Genomic DNA, 20,984 nt, shown 5'->3' on the forward strand with positions numbered 1-20,984 from the left:
CACCGATTAGCCTAACCTGCATGTCTTTGGGAAACCACAGCACCTGGAGGAAACCCACGCAGACACGGGGAGAACATGCAAACTCCACACAGAAAGGCCCTCACCGGCCGCTGGGCTCAAACCCAGGACCTTCTTGCTGTGAGGCGACAGTGCTAACCACTATCCCACCATGCCGCTTTAATTTGAATATGCAAAATGTCCAAAGCAGCATGGTGGTGCTTCCTCACAACTCCAGGGTCCTGATCTTGGGTTTCTGCATGGGTTTCCTCTCGGTTCTCAGATTTCTTCCTGCTTCCTCCTGCTGGCCTAATGGCTAGAGAAGTAGTTTTGGGACCAAAAGGTCGCCGGGTCGATTCCTTGTACTAGGAGGAATGGCTGAAGTGCTCTGGAGCAAGGCACCTAACTTCCAACTGCTCTGGGTATGTTGTCATTTCATCTCATCATCTCTAGCCACTTTATCATGTTCTACAGGGTCGCAGGCAAGCTGGAGCCTATCCCAGCTGACTACGGGCGAGAAGCGGGGTACACCCTGAACAAGTCGCCAGGTCATCACAGGGCTGACACACAGCCCATGTTTACATTAGACCGTATCAGCGGATCATCAGATTAACGTTTTTAAAACGATTAGTGTGCACACAGCAACACCATTACACGATTTGCGTGCACACAGCAACACCAATACACGGATACGCTCGGCTCCGCAGGCATCCTGCGCTCCAAATCACTCCGGCCTGAACAGCGAGTGCCCTCTGGAGGGTGCGCACTCCGGCCGTGCGCAGCTCACAGAGCGCGCGAGTGAAGTGAACAAGCTGTGATTCGGGACTGAGCCGCTGTGCGCAAGTCACTTACCACTTGCAAGTGGAAGGATGGCAAGCCTAAAGACAATCATAACTACACAATGGGCAGTATTTGCATCAGTATTTGCAGTATTTTCATACTTTTATACTCTTTAATGAAAGGTGATACAAGGCGGAAGTCCACGCCGTTTTTCAGCAGTCGCGTCACATGACCAACGCCAGCGAATCAGGAAGGTGGATGTCACAGTGACGTTGTCCAATGACGACACCAGCTAGAGCTCAGCACAGCGTATCCGCGTATTCTCAATGTTTACACAGCACCGGACCAGACACGATCTGGATTGAATATGTGGATCCTGGCGGATTCCCGTTTCCCAGCGTTTCCAGGCGGTTTAATGTAAACGGACAGTGCATCCGCGAAGAAAACGAGACAGATACGGTCTAATGTAAACTTGGCCATAGACACAGACAACCATTCACACTCACATTCACATCTACGGTCAATTTAGAGTCACCAGTTAACCTAACCTGCATGTCTTTGGACTGTGTGGGAAACCGGAGCACCTGGAGGAAACCCACGTGGACACGGGGAGAACATGCAAACTCCACACAGAAAGGCCCTCGCCGGCCACGGGGCTCGAACCCGGACCTTCTTGCTGTGAGGCAACAGCGCTAACCACTACACCACCGTGCCGCCCTGGGTATGTTGTATGTCTGCTAAATGCCATGAATGAATGCTTCTGGAAGCTACTGTATTGGCTACTCTAAAATGCTTCTTGGTATGAACGTGTATGCGACTCTGGCACCACTGGTCAGGAGTGAAATGCTGAGTGAGAAAGGTGGTAAACGCCTGAGGCTGTTCTGGTGGCTTGTGGTGGACAAATTCCTTACTACGGTATATGCCAAACGTGTACAACAGTCGTCAGAGGTTCAGCTGTCCAAGCCATGCTTAAAAAACATGGATCTGGCAACACAGGTCGGAACTGTCTCGAGGTTTCTGACGTCACTGGGCTGCACTTCTGCAACCTCTGCTTTCACAACTGGCCGGTTTGTTGTGACGCTGCAGTGATTAGTGAACTCTAAACCAAAGAAATAACAGATAACAATGCATATGTATCATCTGTATAACTTCCTGTCATGACCCGGAAAGTGTTGCTTTTTTGATTCCACTAATAAGGTGTATGTGTTTTTAGTTAGCAGTGTCACACAGATAATGGTTCCCCTGAAACGCAGGAAAGTGACAACAGAGCAAACTACAAGTCATGACACTAAAGCGTGTAAATATCCTGATATTGCAATATTTATTGTGGAAAGGAAGATGGGTGCGTCCAGAAAATCCTTCCTGACACGTCTTGGAAGGAGTAAAGGATTCCTGATTGAAGAGTCTTTCAGGTAGATATCAAGAAATTGTCTTACTGTCAGTGAACCATCCTTAAAATGGCATTTTGGTTTTTTTAAAGTCAAATAATACTGACTATATTGTTTGCTTTTGCAGCTCTTCCACCACGCATGTAGTGTCAGAAAACAACACTGGAGATGAAATTGACATTTGGCTGAAGAAACAGGAGATCGAAGGAAAAGACTCAACCAGCTCGGTCAATCTGTTGGACATCAGTTGGTTGACTGAGAGCTTGGCAAGTGGAAATCCTGTCCCCATTCAGGACAGACACAGGTTAAAGGTAATACAGTAGTTCGTAGCATTGTATTGCATCAGTATCTTTTAAGAAACATCGCTATGTTGAAACTTCAGAGGAGTTATGTCTTTTACAGAGCAGCCCGAAGCCCTCTGAGATCACTCCTGCGATTCTAATGAAGAGTTACGCCTGTCAGAGGAGAACGCCACTGAAACACCACAACTCATTGCTTACAGTGAGTCCTTTACATCCTGGACTTTCTTGTTCACTTTGGCTGCATTGTACACGCTCTGTCCTGTTATCTGAATGAAAGTGTTTTGGAAATGGTTTGGTGAAAAAAAACAACCATGCACAATTTCATCTCATTCCCAAATATTTTTTTTCATTCATCTCATCTCATTATCTGTAGCCGCTTTATCCTTCTACAGGGTCGCAGGCAAGCTGGAGCCTATCCCAGCTGACTACGGGCGAAAGGCGGGGTACACCCTGGACAAGTCGCCAGGTCATCACAGGGCTGACACATAGACACAGACAACCATTCACACTCACATTCACACCTACGGTCAATTTAGAGTCACCAGTCAACCTAACCTGCATGTCTTTGGACTGTGGGGGAAACCAGAGCACCCGGAGGAAACCCACGCGGACACGGGGAGAACATGCAAACTCCACACAGAAAGGCCCTCGCCGGCCCCGGGTCTCGAACCCAGGACCTTCTTGCTGTGAGGCGACAGCGCTAACCACTACACCACCGTGCCGCCCAAATATATTTTTTTTAAGCTTAAATTACTTCCTTACTTTTGACAAAGGGACATTAAAGTGAAACTTTTGTAATGAATAGCAAAACTACATCAGCAAATCTCTCTCTCTCTCTTGCTTTCTGGGGATTTTTAAAAAATATATTCTTCAAGTGTTTATTATTATTATTATTAGAATTTGCCCCACAAACCCTTCAAGACGTTTTATTCTCTGACATTAGTTTCTTTTCTTTTGCACTTGCATGGCTCAAGTCCAAACCTGAGTGCGATTTTTTTTTTTCATCTTCTCGCCATGTCCTCTTGGGTTTCTTCTGGGTTCTCTGGTTTCCTCCGATTATCCATAAACACAACCATTGCTGGATCCCGGCCAGCATTCCTGGGATTTTTCCACTTAATTTACGAAATGCGTGCAGTGAAAACGCAACACAATGCTGCTCAATTTGTTTGTTTCTCAGGAAGCTTTGGAAATCTTAGCCGAGAATGCAGAGTTTGGTGAGAATGAAGGCAGGAGCGTAGCCTTCCGAAGGTCGGCGTCTGTCTTGAAGGCGCTTCCTTATGCCGTGCGTACAGTGGACGAATTGAAGAACTTGCCCTGCTTGGGTGAGCATTCACTGAGAGTTATAAAGGTCCGAGATATTTCAGGTTGAGCTTCACGTTCATGTAAAGTGCTCTGTTGCTGATATGAACACGTCACTCTTTTAGGAGATTTTAGAAGACGGCACATCAAGTGAAGTGGAGTCAACAAGACAATCGGAGCAGTTTCAAGCTATGAAGGTTAGCAGTTGCCACATTTCAGCGTAGAGCATCGCATGCTTGCTTGTGTAATTCTGATAAAAATCTTTTGTTCTCTGTCTTCAGGCGCTGACTGGTGTTTTTGGGGTGGGAGTAAAAACTGCGGATCGGTGGTTTAGGGAAGGCCTACGGGGCCCGTTAGACCTCATGCACACAGGAAAAACGCTGAACCGTGCACAGCAAGCAGGTACAGGGCTAATTCTGTTCAGGAGTTAAATACATTACAGTTAATCATTCAGTTTATCAGTAGCCTTGTGTTTTTCATTATACATACCTACCCAGGCTTGGAAATGTGTAATGTGTACTGAATGCTCTCTTTCTGACTGTTACGGTAGGAGTGCAGTATTATAACAATCTGAACACACCTGTCACTAAAAAGGAGGCTATGGCTATCAGCGACATCGTAGAGAAGGCAGTAAAAGCTGTGCTGCCCAGGGCAATTATTACACTCACAGGAGGATTCAGAAGGTAGAAACATGTTCGTACAGCATATAGCATCAGGTACAGCTGCATAATGGATAAATAATGATAATTTGCTCACTATTTAAATCATGATGATCACAGGTATTTGACTGATTTAGAAACAGATTTTCCATTTTATTGTACTTGCTGTCAGAACTGCTGTTCTAGAAAATTTATCAACAGCTTCTGACCAATGAGAGTTGAAAAGTTCCACTTAGCTCCACTTTTAATTAAGCTCAGCAATATTCTGATTACCGTAATTAGCTTTCATTACTTGAAGAAATCCTTCAAACACATTTCTACAACCCTAATACATAAATATGGTGTGTATATTTTTAATGTTTTTTTTTTTTCCTTTCCTAGGGGTAAGGAGGTGGGTCATGATGTGGACTTCCTGATCACACACCCAGAGGAGGGGTCTGAGGAAAGATTAATGCCCAAACTTGTGAATTGGTTGGAGGATCAGGTAGTGTCGTGGAAACTCTCCCAAACAAGAATAATTCGAAGTCGAAGAGTTTACAGGAAAGTTTAGACTTTTATTAAATCAATTGACAAAAGCCGAGTCCGTCTGCGGAGTGATCGGACTCCAAAAGTGCATTCATTTTTATAATGTTCTAACATAGTTTGATACGATTTACCAAGTATAATGAATTCTGATTGGTCCACACATCTCACCATACAAGACCTCGTTTCCACCAGTATTTTCTATTGGGCCATATAAACTCTTTCAGTTTCAAGTTTGTCTCCACCAATATTTCCAGTGTGGCACTGATGCAGGCTTGTAGTACTCGAGTCCGACTCATGACTTGACTTGGACTCGTGCATTAACTGCATTTTGACTCGTAAATTGGAGACGAAGACCTGGATTTTTTCTTTATTTTTTTGTATCATGCCATAATAATTTGGCATAAGATATTTATATCTGCATTCATTTTTGTACTAATTTCGTGCAAGAGTGTCACACCTGCATGCCTTGGCGTGTGCATCAGACGGACTCTCTGGTGTGCTCCAGACAGCGTGCACGCCAAGCGGACTCTCGGGCCGTAAACAACTTGCAAAGGATTAAGGTGCAGTCAGCACGCCTATATAAAAACTGTGAAAACACACTTACTTTGCGAAGTATTGAGTTGTGTTGCTGACACATTACCGAGCCTTATTTCCTTGTTTGGTTTCCTAAGCCCTGATTTCTTGTTTCTTGTCTTTGATTCTGCCGAGTCTATGATAGCCTGTTTGTGCCTCGCTCAACCTATTGCCTGTTTCGCTGTTTTATGATTTTGCCTGCCGTTCTGGATCGTTTACCTGTCTTCACTTGCATTAATAAACACCTTCTGCACTTACACCCGTCTCCCAACCATCTCTAAAAGAATACTTCACACTCCCTGACAACGAGAATGCACATTCATCTGTTCATACGTCATGTTCAGGAACAAACTAATGTTAATGGCGCTAAAACAGCCACCGTCAAATGGTGCGGTTGGAGTCTTGTTCTCGGACTCGACTTGGATCAATAGTAGACTTGACTTGAAATTTTCTTTAATGACTTGACTTGGACTTGGGGACTCAAGGTTGGACTCGTAGTCGAGGTTTAGTGATTCGACTACAATGCTGCACTGATGTCGTTTTTTAATAAGATGCATCCAGGTCTCGCTCTACGAATATTTCCAAGGCCACACTGAACTAACTAAAAAATAATCATCCAAACAAGACTTCATTCTGATTTAATACATGATTCAAAGTTATTTCAAAATATAATACAACCCCGATTCCAAAAAAGTTGGGACAGAGTCTCGTCTCGTCTTCTTCCGCTTTATCCGGGACCGGGTCATGGAGGCAGCAGTCTAAGCATGGAAGCCCAAACTTCCCTTTCCCCAGACACCTCAGCCAGCTCCTCGGCCAGCTCCTCGGGAAGAACACTGAGGTGTTCCCAGGCCAGCCGAGAGACATAGTCCCTCCAGCGTGTCCTGGGTCTTCCTCCCGGGGGGACATGCCTGGAACACCTCCCCAGGGAGGCGTCCAGGAGGCATCCAAAAAAGATGCCCGAGCCACCTCAGCTGATTCCTCTCGATGTGGAGGAGCAGCGGCTCTACTCCGAGCTCCTCCCGAGTGACTGTGCTTCTCACCCTATCTCTAAGGGAGCGCCCAGTCACCCTGCGAAGGAAACTCATTTTGGCCGCTTGTATCTGCGATCTTGTTCTTTCGGTCGTTACCCAAAGCTCATGACCATAGGTGAGAGTTGGAACGTAGATCGACCAGTAAATTGAGAGCTTCGCCTTTTGGCTCAGCTCCTTCTTCACCACGACGGACCGGTAAAGCGACTGCATCACTGCGGAGGCTGCACCAATCCGCCTGTCGATCTCACGCTCCATCCTTCCCTCACTCGTGAACAAGATCCCGAGATACTTAAACTCTTCCACTTGAGGCAGGACTTCTCCACCAATCTGGAGAGGGCAAGCCACCCTTTTCCGGTCGAGAACCATGGCCTCGGACTTGGAGGTGCTGATTCTCATCCCAGCTGCTTCACACTCGACTGCAAACCGCCCCAGTGCATGCTGAAGGTCCTGGTTTGAAGAAGCCAACAGGACAACATCATCCGCAAAAAGCAGAGATGAAATCCTGTGGTTCCCAAACAGGATTCCTTCCGGCCCCTGGCTGCGCCTAGAAATTCTGTCCATAAAAATTATGAACAGAACCGGTGACAAAGGGCAGCCCTGCCAGAGTCCAACATGCACTGGGAACAGGTCTGACTTACTGCCGGCAATGCGAACCAGACTCCTGCTCCGTTCGTACAGGGACCGGACAGCCCTTAGCAAAGAGCCCCGAACCCCATACTCCCGAAGCACCCCCCACAGAATACCACGGGGGACACGGTCAAATGCCTTCTCCAGATCCACAAAGCACATGTGGACTGGTTGGGCAAACTCCCATGAACCCTCGAGCACCCTATGAAGGGTATAGAGCTGGTCCAGTGTTCCGCGACCAGGACGAAAACCGCATTGTTCCTCCTGGATCCAAGGTTCGACTATTGGTCGAATTCTCCTCTCCAGTACCCTGGAGTAAACCTTCCCCGGGAGGCTGAGAAGTGTGATTCCCCTATAATTGGAGCACACTCTCCAGTCCCCTTTCTTAAAAAGATGGACCACCACCCCAGTCTGCCACTCCAGAGGCACTGTCCCTGACAGCCATGCGATGTTGCAGAGGCGTGTCAACCAAGACAGCCCCACAACATCCAGAGACTTGAGATACTCAGGGCGGATCTCATCCACCCCCGGTGCCTTGCCACCGAGGAGCTTGCAAACCACCTCAGTGACTTCGGCTTGGGTAATGGATGAGTCCACCTCTGAGTCATCAGCCTCAGTCTCCTCAATGGAAGACATGACGGTGGGATTGAGGAGATCCTCAAAGTATTCCTTCCACTGCCCGACAATGTCCCCAGTCGAGGTCAACAGCTCCCCACCCGCACTGTAAACAGTGTTGGCAGAGTACTGCTTCCCCCTCCTGAGGCGCCGGATGGTTTGCCAGAATTTCTTCAAGGCCGACCGATAGTCCTTCTCCATGGCCTCCCCGAACTCCTCCCAGTTCCGAGTTTTTGCCTCCGCAACTGCCCGAGCTGCAGCACGCCTGGCCTGCCGATACCCGTCAGCTGCCTCAGGAGTCCCGGAGGTCAACATGGCCCGATAGGACTCCTTCTTCAGCTTGACGGCATCCCTTACTTCTGGTGTCCACCACCGGGTTCGGGCATTGCCGCCACGACAGGCACCAGAGACCTTGCGGCCACAGCTCCGAACAGCTGCGTCCACAATGGAGGTAGAGAACATGGTCCACTCAGACTCAATGTCCCCCACCTCCCTCGGAAGCTGGGAAAAGCTTTCCCGGAGGTGGGAGTTAAAGACCTCCCCAACAGAGTGCTCGGCCAGACGTTCCCAGCAGACCCTCACCATACATTTGGGCCTGCCAGGTCTGTCCAGCTTCCTCCTCTGCCAGCGGATCCAACTCACCACCAGGTGGTGATCAGTTGACAGCTCAGCCCCTCTCTTCACCTGAGTGTCCAAGACATAGGGCCGGAGATCAGATGAAACGACTACAAAGTCTATCATCGACCTCCGACCTAAGGTGTCCTGGTGCCACGTGCACTTATGGACACCCCTATGCTCGAACATGGTGTTTGTTATGGACAAACCGTGACTAGCACAGAAGTCCAATAACAAAACACCACTCGGGTTCAGATCAGGGAGGCCGTTCCTCCCAACCACGCCCCTCCAGGTGTCACTGTCGTCGCCCACGTGAGCATTGAAGTCCCCCAGTAGCACAATGGAGTCCCCAGTCTGAGCACCCCTCAGTACCTCTCCCAGGGACTCCAAGAAGGCCGGATACTCTATACTGCTATTCGGCCCGTAGGCACAAACAACAGCAAGAGCCCTCTCCCCAATCCGAAGGCGCAGAGAGGCGACCCTCTCGTTCACTGGGGTAAACTCCAACACATGGCGGCTGAGCTGGGGAGCTATAAGCAAGCCCACACCAGCCCACCGCCGCTCACCATGGGCAACTCCAGAGAAGTGGAGAGTCCAGCCCCTCTCAAGGAGCTGGGTTCCAGAGCCCAAGCTGTGCATGGAGGTGAGCCCGACTATCTCTAGCCGGTACCTCTCAACCTCCCGCACAAGCTCAGGCTCTTTCCCCCCCAGCGAAGTGACATTCCATGTCCCAACAGCTAGCCGCTGTGTCTGGGGATCAGGTCGTCGAGGCCCCTGCCTTTGACTGCCACCCAATCCACACTGCACCAGTCCCCTACTGCTACCTCTGTGGGTGGTGAACCCACAGGAGGTCGGGCCCACATGACCTCTTCGGGCTGAGCCCGGCCGGGCCCCATGGGCAAAGGCCTGGCTACCAAGCGCTCGCATATGAGCCCCAACCCCAGGCCTGGCTCCAGGGTGGGGCCCCGGCTGCGCCATACCGGGCGACGTTATGGTCCTCGATGGTTTCTCCATAAGGGTTTTGGTGAACTGCTCTTGGTCTGGCCTGTCACCTAGGACCTGTCTGCCTTGGGAAACCCTGACAGGGGCATAATGCCCCCGACAACATAGCTCCTAGGATCATTCAAGCACACAAACCCCTCCACCACAATAAGATGGCAGTTCTAGGAGGGGACAAAGTACAAATTGTAAACAAAAACGGAATGCAATGTTGTGGAAGTTTCAAAATTCCATATTTTATTCAGAATAGAACATAGATGGCATATCAAATGTTTAAACTGAGAAAATGTATCATTTAAATAGAAAAATTAGGTGATTTTTAAATTTCATGACAAGAACACATCTCAAAAAAGTTGGGACAAGGCCATGTTTACCACTGTGAGACATCCCCTTTTCTCTTTACAACAGTCTGTAAACGTCTGGGGACTGAGGAGACAAGTTGCTCAAGTTTAGGGATATGAATGTTAACCCATTCTTGTCTAATGTAGGATTCTAGTTGCTCAACTGTCTTAGGTCTTTTTTGTCGTATCTTTCGTTTTATGATGCGCCAAATGTTTTCTATGGGTGAAAGATCTGGACTGCAGGCTGGCCAGTTCAGTACCCGGACCCTTCTATGCAGTTATGATGCTATAGTTGATGCAGTATGTGGTTTGGCATTGTCATGTTGGAAAATGCAAGGTCTTCCCTGAAAGAGACGTCGTCTGGATGGGAGCATACCCGTATGTTGCTCTAGAACCTGGATATACCTTTCAGCATTGATGGTGTCTTTCCAGATGTGTAAGCTGCCCATGCCACACGCACTAATGCAACCCCATACCATCAGAGATGCAGGCTTCTGAACTGAGCGCTGATAACAACTTGGGTCGTCCTTCTCCTCTTTAGTCCGAATGACATGGCGTCCCTGATTTCCATAAAGAACTTCAAATTTTGATTCGCCTGACCACAGAACAGTTTTCCACTTTGCCACAGTCCATTTTAAATGAGCCTTGGCCCAGAGAAGACGTCTGCGCTTCTGGATCATGTTTAGATACGGCTTCTTCTTTGAACTATAGAGTTTTAGCTGGCAACAGCGGATGGCACGGTGAATTGTGTTCACAGATAATGTTCTCTGGAAATATTCCTGAGCCCATTTTGTGATTTCCAATACAGAAGCATGCCTGTATGTGATGCTGTGCCGTCTAAGAGCCCGAAGATCACGGGCACCCAGTATGGTTTTCCGGCCTTGACCCTTACGCACAGAGATTCTTCCAGATTCTCTGAATCTTTTGATGATATTATGCACTGTAGATGATGATATGTTCAAACTCTTTGCAATTTTACACTGTCAAACTCCTTTCTGATATTGCTCCACTATTTGTTGGCGCAGAATTAGGGGGATTGGTGATCCTCTTCCCATCTTTACTTCTGAGAGCCGGTGCCACTCCGAGATGCTCTTTTTATACCCAGTCATGTTAATGACCTATTGCCAATTGACCTAATGAGTTGCAATTTGGTCCTCCAGCTGTTCCTTTTTTGTACCTTTAACTTTTCCAGCCTCTTATTGCCCCTGTCCCAACTTTTTTGAGATGTGTTGCTGTCATGAAATTTCAAATGAGCCAATATTTGGCATGAAATTTCAAAATGTCTCACTTTCGACATTTGATATGTTGTCTATGTTCTATTGTGAATACAATATCAGTTTTTGAGATTTGTAAATTATTGCATTCCGTTTTTATTTACAATTTGTACTTTGTCCCAACTTTTTTGGAATCGGGGTTGTATTTAAACAACTCTATTTGTAATTTCTTCTTAAGTAGAATCACCTTCCTTTACTCTTTACTGGAAATTGACATAATTGGCTTTAAATCAAAATACAATCAACATAAAACAAATTACTGTGTGTGATTATATTAAGGTGTGTGTGTGTAGTTACATATGCATAAAATCACCACAGTGATCAGTGATGTTTAAATTTTATTGAACACATGGATTTTATGCTGAAGGTTCACTGATATGTAATGAGTGTAACTGTATCTAATCTGAAATACAGTTGCACTGTATAGCATTATCATAATGCTATCGTGGTATAGATAAATATAGACATCTCATCTCATTATCTCTAGCCGCTTTATCCTGTTCTACAGGGTCGCAGGCAAGCTGTTGAACATCACGTAAAGGAGTGGTTTAGGCACTTTCGGACCGGAGGAACTTTTTAATAGTTCTTAGAACTATTGGAGGAAGTTATTCCTTTTTGTGTGTCCACACTGCAGGAACTGAGAATGATTAGTTTTTAAAACACTGTTTTGAGGGACATATTTAGCTTTTACTTCAGGTTAGGTACTGTACTTTTCCAACACAAGAGGACCCATGAGTGATGTAAGTGTATGGTGATTGGTCCAGATGTAGATCTATGTTGATTGGTTAAACATGAACAATGTAACACCAGCAAGTAGTGTTTATAGTCAACACCATCAAAACCGAGACCAAGTCATGACCAAGACCAAAGTGTGTTGAGATCAAGTCAAGACCAAGGCAGGGCGAGACCGAGTCAGAACCAGACCAGTGGGTGTGAAGGGGGCAGGGAGGGAGGGGTGACAGCTGTTAACAGGAGGAAAAATTTCAAATTGGCAATGAGTCACGTTATTGGTCGCATTTGAAGCAGGAAATTTTACATCCAATCACAGTAATGATGATAAACAAATAAATCAGACAATGCACAGGCAATTTAGTGAAATCCTCGCAGTTGTGATCTTGACCGTTCTTGAAATAAAATCCAGGGTCTTCTTTTGCCGAGACCAAGACAAGACCGAGTAAAACTGCAGTGGATTCTGAGACGAGACCTTCAAAAAGTGGTCTTGAGACCGGTCTTAAGTACTACAACACTACCAGCAACCACCATTTTTAAAAATATGTGTAAAACATTTGCTGTGTATACAGGTCTTAACATTAGTGTTAAAAAAAAGACAAACGGACCAACAGTGAAGTAGTAAAATGAAATGCACTTCTCTCAGTCGTCATATGCGATGGAGGAAATACAACACGAGTGAAATATAAAAATCTTAATTAAACTAAATGCTTGTCCATGGGCACGAACAATCACCAACAATTTTCCACCACAGCTTTACTCTTTATAATGCAAAATAAAGAATTTACTGTTAGGACGTAACACTTCATGGTCACAGCGCAGTAGAATGATCTGTTTCCATAGAAACGTGACTAAAAAGACAATACACGAAAGTGGATGAATTTAAGCCCTAATGTTGCTAGTTTGCTGTTTTCACAGCAAAACAAGAACGTTGGCGGACAAGATGTACATTCGTATAAAAACCAACATCACTTCAGTGTTCCTACTGGCGGTGCAAATGCAAACAGAAAAAAAACCCACTTGAAGTTATGTAGTTTTTAGGGGAGATGTCAAATGTGTAGTTCCTATGGACGAATACTACGTTTTTGGAGAGCGACTTTTCCAGACTGCTTCACTCTTCCTTCTCTGAAGTCCTTTTCAAAGCTTAAGGGCACCTTCTTATTAAAGATTAATTCTGGCACTGCCATTAAAAATAAGAGGACATAAGCAGATACCAAAATGTAGTTTGTTGTAAAGTTGTTATTATTAAGTGATTTTTTTTAATTATCTTTGCCATTATGCTATTCTAGCTGTAATTTTAATACCACAAACATGGTTGGAATTGTTTAGCTAAATCTGTCTATTTTCATTCCCAGGGTTTGCTGTTGTACCAGAAAACAACTAGGAATTCCTACTTGGAGGGTAAAGATGGACCTGCTCGTCCTCCTAGTAACATGGACCGATTTGAGAGATGCTTCTCAATATTCAAGCTTGAACAATCGAAAGTAGATAGTGACACACAAGTGGAAACTTCTTCGTATAGCTCCAGCACGACAGACGGAGCAGAGGATCATCACTTGGGGTCTTCATGGAGAGCTGTTCGAGTTGATCTTGTAGTCAGTCCTTATAGTCAGTTTGCTTTTGCTACACTTGGCTGGACAGGATCCAAGGTAAGGTATATTACTATATTAATGAAATTATCCATTAATCATCAGATGTGATGATGATTAAAAATTGTTTCACTACTGAAAGTGTTTTCGTAATGCTAAATATAATCCTGCTGATTTCATACTGCAATAGTAGCAGCGTCAATGTTTATAGGTGAAATGCTCCATTAAATGAATGTACTAATCCCAATGAAACACCACATGACTCCTTGTGCAGCTCTTTGAGAGGGAATTGAGGCGCTGGGCAGGACAGGAGAAAGGGATGTCCTTAAGCAGTCATGCACTCTACGACAGCAAACAAGTAAGTCCATGAACGCAGCCCTATGTGTTTGAAAGATAATTAGTACAGGTTTTTTTTCGGACACAAATTATGGTTGAAACAGGATTAGGACGAGGATATTTTAGTCCAAGGCTAGTCCAAATAGCATATTTTCCACTGAAGTGTAGTCCCTGAAATAGGCCATTTGCAGGAATTGGTCACGTGTCAATTTTCCCCATAGCAACAAGCCCGTGGTGGGCAAGCTAACTTGACATTCCTTGACAACCATAAGAGTTTAACTGGCGATGTGAAGCAATCCATTTCTATAATAGCTGTTTTTACCTTTTCTGCTGTCTTTTTTGACCTGAATTTTCATGTGTACTTGGAAAAAGTTTGTGGTTTTACCTTTTATCATCAGTTAAAGCGAATCACTGGCCGTAAAAGAGAGTTTTTTGGACTCAAGTTGGTCGCCGCCGAAAGAAATTCATCTCATCTCATCTCATTATCTGTAGCCGCTTTATCCTGTTCTACAGGGTCGCAGGCAAGCTGGAGCCTATCCCAGCTGACTACGGGCGAAAGGCGGGGTACACCCTGGACAAGTCGCCAGGTCATCACAGGGCTGACACATAGACACAGACAACCATTCACACTCACATTCACACCTACGGTCAATTTAGAGTCACCAGTTAACCTAACCTGCATGTCTTTGGACTGTGGGGGAAACCGGAGCACCTGGAGGAAACCCACGCGGACACGGGGAGAACATGCAAACTCCACACAGAAAGGCCCTCGCCGGCCACGGGGATCGAACCCAGGACCTTCTTGCTGTGAGGCGACAGCGCTAACCACTACACCACCGTGCCGCCCCGCCGAAAGAAATTCACGTGCGAAATGGCGGATTTCTCAGGCATGTTTATAACTTATAATTTCTCCTTTTCTACCTTTTATCATTCGCTTACTGTAGTTTGCACCCTGTCCAGGTTTTTTGACCATGAGATCCTGCACTTTTGGCAGCGACCAACTTGAGTCCAAAAAAACTCTCTTTTACGGCCAATAATTCACTTTAACTTACGACAGAAGTTAAAACCACAAACTTTTTCCAAGTACACACGAAAATTCGGGTAAAAAAAAGACAGTAGAAAAGGTAAAAACAGCTATTATAGAAATGGATTGCTTCGCATCGTCAGTCAAACTCTTGTGGTTGTCAAGGTGGGGTTTAAATTAGACCGTATCAGCGGATCATCAGATTAACGTTTTTAAAAACGATTAGCGTGCACACAGCAACGCCAATACACGATTAGCGTGCACACAGCAACGCCAATACACGGATACGCTAATCACATGACTAATTTGGCACGTAAGTTGAAATGTGTCAGTGCGGCTCATCGCTTCCTCCTCAGCGGCTGCGCTCCAAATCACTCCGCCCTGAACAGCGACTGCCCTCTGGAGGGTGCGCACTCCGGCCCTGCGCAGCTCACAGACCGTGCGAGTTAAGCGCACGAGCAGTGATTCGGGACTGAGCCTCTGTGCGCAAGTCACTTACCACTTGCAAGTGGAAGGATGGCAAGCCTAAAGACCATCATAACTACACAATGGGTGGTATTTGCATCAGTATTTGCAGTATTTTCATACTTTTATACTCTTTAATGAAAGTTGATACAAGGCGGAAGTCCGTGCCGTTTTTCAGCAGTCGCGTCACATGACCAACGCCAGCGAATCAGGAAGGTGGATGTCACAGTGACGTTGTCCAATGACGACGTCAGCTAGAGCTCAGCACAGCGTATCCGCGTATTCTCAATGTTTACACAGCACCGGACCAGACACGATCTGGATTGAATACGTGGACCCTGGCGGATTCCCGTTTCCCGGCGTTTCCAGGCGTTTTAATGTAAATGGATAGTGCATCCGCGAAGAAAATGAGACCGATACGGTCTAATGTAAACTTGGCCTTAAAAGTTAGCTTGCCCACTACGGGCTTGTTGCTATGGGGAAAATTGACATGTAACCAATTCCTGCAAATGGCCTATTGTGTTATGTTGAAGCAAATAGGATTTGAATGGAAGCTTAAGAGCACCAATTTTGTCCCAAAGACATTGTTTGGCTAAATAACTTCGTTTGAGACAAAAGAAGGTGAACCCGTCTGGAAAATTTTGAACTTTTACATAGAAGTTCCAAACAACTACAAACTACTAGTTCCAGTTTTAAAATGGCTGCCACTACAGGTTTCAAATATGAAGTTACTACTTTTTTTTTCTTTCTTTTTATAACTTGAGGTATTAGTGTACATCTTTAAAATTTGAGATACTGAACAACTTGAGTTTGAGGTGTGTAGGGAGAAGCTTTGTAGCTCCAGAACTGAAGAAGCAAATATTTGAGATTGGTGGAAAATTTGTGAACATTTGATTGTTCTGTTAATCCCATGTCTGTAGATGGTTATGAGTTGAGAAGTGGGCTTAGAACTTTTACCTGTTGTTTATTCAGCATTTCTTCTTGCATACTTAGATCTTTGAAGTTTAAAGCTCAATGCTAAAACCAGCATTGTGGTGATAATATCATTAAAAACAGCCACAGTTTTCTTGCATATGCATGTCTGCTAGTAATCCTCATTTCAAACTCTTCCTCGCATGCTCTGTAGCAGCGTTATCTTCAGGCAAACTCCGAAGAGGAAATTTTCGCCCATTTGGGTTTGGAGTACATTCCACCTTCGGAGAGGAACGCGTGATGCACTTCAGTCCCACTCGGGTTACTCACTACAGCAGTTGATGAATCCTGTGCCATGCTTTGTGAGAAACTACCGGTATGAATCTGTGTCACGTACTAAAACTTATTTTAGCTATCGTGTAGAAAGGCAAATTGACAAGTGTGTATTTATTTTTTATCTTCTGTATCATTATGTCCCCAAAGCATGAAATAAAATAAAATATTTTAACATTTTAAAATATTTTCCCGAATCTCGCACTGGTTTTTTGTTTGTTTGTTAAATTAAAAGTACATCATCTGTTGTCTTATGAAGTTCAGATATTCTGTTCTGTGTAATATTCCAGACTTTAGTGATGAACTGGATTGTAGCTGCTGTTTATTTGGAAGCTTTTGTGTTATGTACATTTTGCCGATTGTGCAGTATGCATTTGCAGTGAAGCCACATATGTCAGTTTGTACTTTCTGTATAAGTGCACCTGGCACGTCTTGGCCTCATTTTTCTAACTGCCATTTCTGACAACATCTTTAAATCGTTGCTTCCTCCACCATCACATGCTTTTCATGGTCACCTTAAGATGGTTATTTATCAAACAGTAAATAACTGTTATAATTGCTGATATATTCATAATACGCTTATCACGGTTACATCCATTTATATTGTAGGTAATAGTAGTTTTGTTCTGTTTAATGTGTGCCATATGAGCCGGAGGGTTTTTTTAAACGTTGAATCCCTGGTTTAGGGAGCCCAAAACTGTCCTGTATTTTCCTCATTTCAATTAGAGAAAACATTCCCTTTTTATCATGACTTGTTTTGTGTGTTTGTGGATTTTGTTGATCCTCACTTATTCATGAAACCAGTCCGAATGGTTAAAATGGTCATAAACTTCCATCCACCTTTCGCAAGCGACCTAACTGACGTCCTTTGAACTTCAAAAGCCAATCTGACACCTTGTACTGTTCATTACACCACCCTTTAACAGGAAAAGGAAAGCCCCAAATGTAGCTAGCCCCCCCCCAGTATAGTCTGTCCCGACACTCTTTTCATACCCCATTCACAAACATGTCAGCAGTTCCTCGGCTCCTCCACAACCTGTACTGGGAGTTTCAAATGTGGATCCGTGTGAAGGGTGGGTGGGAGATCAGTGATGCTCCATGAAGCTTAATCCCTTCTTGACACTTTTTTTTTCCTTTCCCAGACCATAAGTGTGAAAGCAAAAGTCTTGTGAATAGGAGACGACAAGGGTGTGATGTCTTTGTAATCCAGTAGGGACAGGCAGAATTCGTCTGTAGTACAGGGGACGCAGGTCTGAGTGGATTCTACCTCCTTTCACCACCTCTTTTTTTGTTGTTGTTGTTGTTGAATAACCATATCTTTTTTTTTTCTTTTTTTTTTTTTAATGAGACCACCTCCTCCACTGGTTACGTCTTTAAAGAGGTTCCTGCTGATTAGAATCAATAGGGGAGGGTTAATGAGGGTATTGTAGTCAAAATGATGTGATTATAAGATGAGTTGAGAATTGGAGGAAAAAGGTCCAAGGAGACCGGCTCTATGGGCTGCTTTTAATTAACCCAACAAAATATATCAAATTAAGTACTTCCAATATAAACGAGCTCTCGTTTGCATACAGTCAGATTCAAAATGGCCCCAAACCAGTATTTTAAGCGATATGCACCATGTCAGAGATGTGCCAAATAATAAATATTTCCAACATTCACAACTCTGGTTTTGCTGGACAGTACAGAACAAACATTTTATTTACTGCTCAAGAAATTCTGTAAAGCAAAGCTGATGTTGTCTATACAATATCAGAATCAGGTTTACTGGCCAAATATGTTCACACACACACAAGGAATTTGGTTCCAGCAGTTGGTGTCTCTCTAGCGATACAGGAGGGAAAAAAAAATGTGAATATATGTCTATGTAATTTTTGTATATGTAATTTAAGAAAAATTGTATATATGTAATGTACAATATGGATAATATAGACACACAATATAATATGCAACCTACAATAACTATTATATACAATATATTATGCATAAAAATCTATAATACAGTATATAATATAAATATAATATAGTATAGGATATAGTGTAATAAGCGTGTACTAAAAGATAGTATTTACTAATCTATAATTTTGACACATTACTATATATGAGCATTAACAGGAAAGAAAACTTTAGCTCTCCAAGCCACAAACAGCTGTGATGTGGATGCAATCACACCCTGTGCAACTCTCTATGGCAGAACATAACCCTGATTACCTTCTTGCATCTAATAAAGCGAGACGGAGGTGTTCCCATCCTGTGTGAAATATGACGGCTCCGGGTTGCTTGACAGAAACTCAGGTGTCTTCGGTTACAACAGTACTTTCAGGACTGGCCAGGCAGGGAAGGGATGATACATTTTGCGTCCCTAACTGAGCAGCAAACAGCACCCATTAGAGATGAAAGGGGATTAGTGAAGGCAATCAAAGGCAATCACGGCTGGAGCCCATTTACTTTGAGAGACTGTCGTCTGTACTGGCTCTAAAGACTGACTGGGAAGGAGGGGTCACCTTTTGAGTGACACTTTTATAACACTGACAGGGTCAAATACTAACAGAGTTGCATTAAGTAATAGATTTACAGAAATAGAGACACAAAAGCAACTCGTGAGTGGTCAAATTTCAACTTGATTACAAATACAGTACTATATATTCTTGCGAAAGGTAGTACCGTACATCGTGATATTTGTAGGCATACTTTCTGATAGTAGCCTTCCAAGTATAGAGTTTGAATCAGTTGGGATAAAACATTAGATGCGCCCTAAAAACACCTGTTTTCTTCATTAAATTAGTCAGACACCTGCTTAGCAGCCTCATTATCCTGACCATACAATATCAACCCAGTAGCAGACAACACACACAGACTGTAATCTTCACTTTGATGGCTAGATCACGGGGACAGGAGATGGACCTGGCGTCTCCTGCTCCTCCCGTCTGTGTGCCATAAAACCAAGCTGCTGTCTGTACTGTATCCCCGTCTCTCTGTATTTCTCCGTATCTCTCTGTGCGACCACTCACATCAAAGTCATTCCACCTCTTTATCACATCTGACGACCTGAGGAAGCAGGAACCGAGCTGGGGACTGTCCCCCTCACTACGCATTCCACTTGGGAGGATAGAAACTCCCCTGCAGCGTCCAGGCGAGATCAGCAGCAGATACAGACAGGCATGAGATCTGGGTTTTGTTGAGGCCTTTAACTGAAAAAGCAGGAGTGAGATAGCAGCGTTAGATATGGTGAGAGAGAGAGTTAACATGTTATCTACCCTTTGAAGTTATAAATAGGGTGTTCATTTGCATGATGGAGCAATCTGGAGCCTTGTTTTGTAGATTAACCTGGAAGAGCAAATCATTTCGCAATAAAGGAAATAATTGTTTGCCTTTTTATTTCAGAACAGGGCTTTTTATAGAACGAGGACTTGATATCAGGGGTTCTTAAACTTTTTGCAGACAATGTTTATAGACCCTTTTAACTGCAAAATAAATGCCACATGACATTATTTTCAATGAGAATAGTCCAAGTAAACAAATATTATTAAAATATGTACCGTAATTTGTTGTCTGTTTATTAGACCCATAGAGCTTTTTATTTCTGGAGGTCCACCAACAAAACTCAATAGATTCAAGCTGATTTGTTTGAAAATTAAAGCCATTACTGGTTTGAATTAAAGCCATTCACTTCAAGAAACTAGTCAAACTGACTAATAACTACTTAACTTAATGACTAATACAATAACAGGAAAAATAATGAGCTGCGATTTCCACCAGTGGACCTTGGACTCTGCTTCACAAACCGCACTTTAAGAATTACTGACATATTACAGTATTAAGGTCTTTTATGAAGAGGTTTCTAAATACTAGAATGACCTAATAATATAGTTGTTAGCATTCTTTCTAATACAGTTTAATGGCTAAAACAAGAGCTTCACAACTTTCATTTGTAAAAGCATAAATACACGATATGGTCAAAATGTTGTGAACAGCTTACCATTACATCCCTACGTAGGCCTTCCTGAAACTTCCTGAAATCACAAAGTTCGAAGCACACAATTATATATTTAGGATGTCTTTGTATGCTGTAGAACTACAATTTCCTTTCACAGAAATTAAGAGTCCCGACCATGTTCCAGCACGACAATGCGCCTGTGCATAAAGCAAAGCCCATGAAGGCAGAGCTCTCACCTCAACCCATTGAACACTTTTGGGATGAACTGGAACACCAACTGCACCCCAGGCCGCCTTGCTTGACATCACTGCCTGACCTCACGAAGGCACAAATCCCCACAACCACACTCCAAAATCTAGTGGAAGGTCTTCTCAGAAGAGTGGAGGCTATTATAACAATAAATGGGGACTAAATCTGGAATCGGATCTTCAACACGGACATGTTTGATGTTTGTGGATAGCTGTCCGCAAACTCGAGGCCATATTCTTTGTTCGTGACGTCATAGCTAATTACTGTATGCATGAGGCTTTGAACTGGAAGTTGGCCATGTTGGAGGATATACAAACTCACGCAGCGCACATTTACTATAGAAGATGTGCTTGAGACGTTGTTACGCTTAAGAATTCCTTTTGTT

General features: G+C 44.2%; 1 protein-coding gene across 2 annotated transcripts; it reads left to right on the plus strand.

Moving 5' to 3' along the window:
- The first annotated feature begins 1,830 nt into the window (after positions 1 to 1,830).
- Positions 1,831 to 16,600, plus strand: polm (polymerase (DNA directed), mu). 2 transcript variants are annotated; one of them, XM_060909475.1, is made up of 11 exons: positions 1,831 to 2,189; positions 2,293 to 2,476; positions 2,568 to 2,666; positions 3,645 to 3,815; positions 3,892 to 3,963; positions 4,048 to 4,168; positions 4,317 to 4,449; positions 4,807 to 4,909; positions 13,110 to 13,403; positions 13,618 to 13,701; positions 16,295 to 16,600. In XM_060909475.1, the coding sequence occupies exons 1-11, from the start codon at positions 2,011 to 2,013 to the stop codon at positions 16,379 to 16,381; spliced, it is 1,527 nt and encodes a 508-aa protein (XP_060765458.1). In that variant the 5' UTR covers positions 1,831 to 2,010; the 3' UTR covers positions 16,382 to 16,600. The 2 variants fall into 2 exon arrangements, with proteins under 2 accessions (XP_060765458.1, XP_060765459.1); XM_060909476.1 differs by having other exon boundaries at positions 16,298 to 16,600.
- The last annotated feature ends 4,384 nt before the right edge of the window (positions 16,601 to 20,984 follow it).

The sequence above is a fragment of the Neoarius graeffei genome, chromosome 25 (assembly GCF_027579695.1).
Source record: "Neoarius graeffei isolate fNeoGra1 chromosome 25, fNeoGra1.pri, whole genome shotgun sequence".
In the NCBI taxonomy this organism is placed as follows: domain Eukaryota; kingdom Metazoa; phylum Chordata; class Actinopteri; order Siluriformes; family Ariidae; genus Neoarius; species Neoarius graeffei.

Bases quoted from the DNA above. Each gene is read 5' to 3' on its own strand.
- polm (XM_060909475.1), top strand. From the start codon at position 2,011: ATGGTTCCCCTGAAACGCAGGAAAGTGACAACAGAGCAAACTACAAGT. The intron at 2,190-2,292 runs GTAGATATCAAG...TTGCTTTTGCAG, and splicing joins CTGATTGAAGAGTCTTTCAG to CTCTTCCACCACGCATGTAG. The intron at 13,404-13,617 runs GTAAGGTATATT...CTCCTTGTGCAG, and splicing joins TTGGCTGGACAGGATCCAAG to CTCTTTGAGAGGGAATTGAG.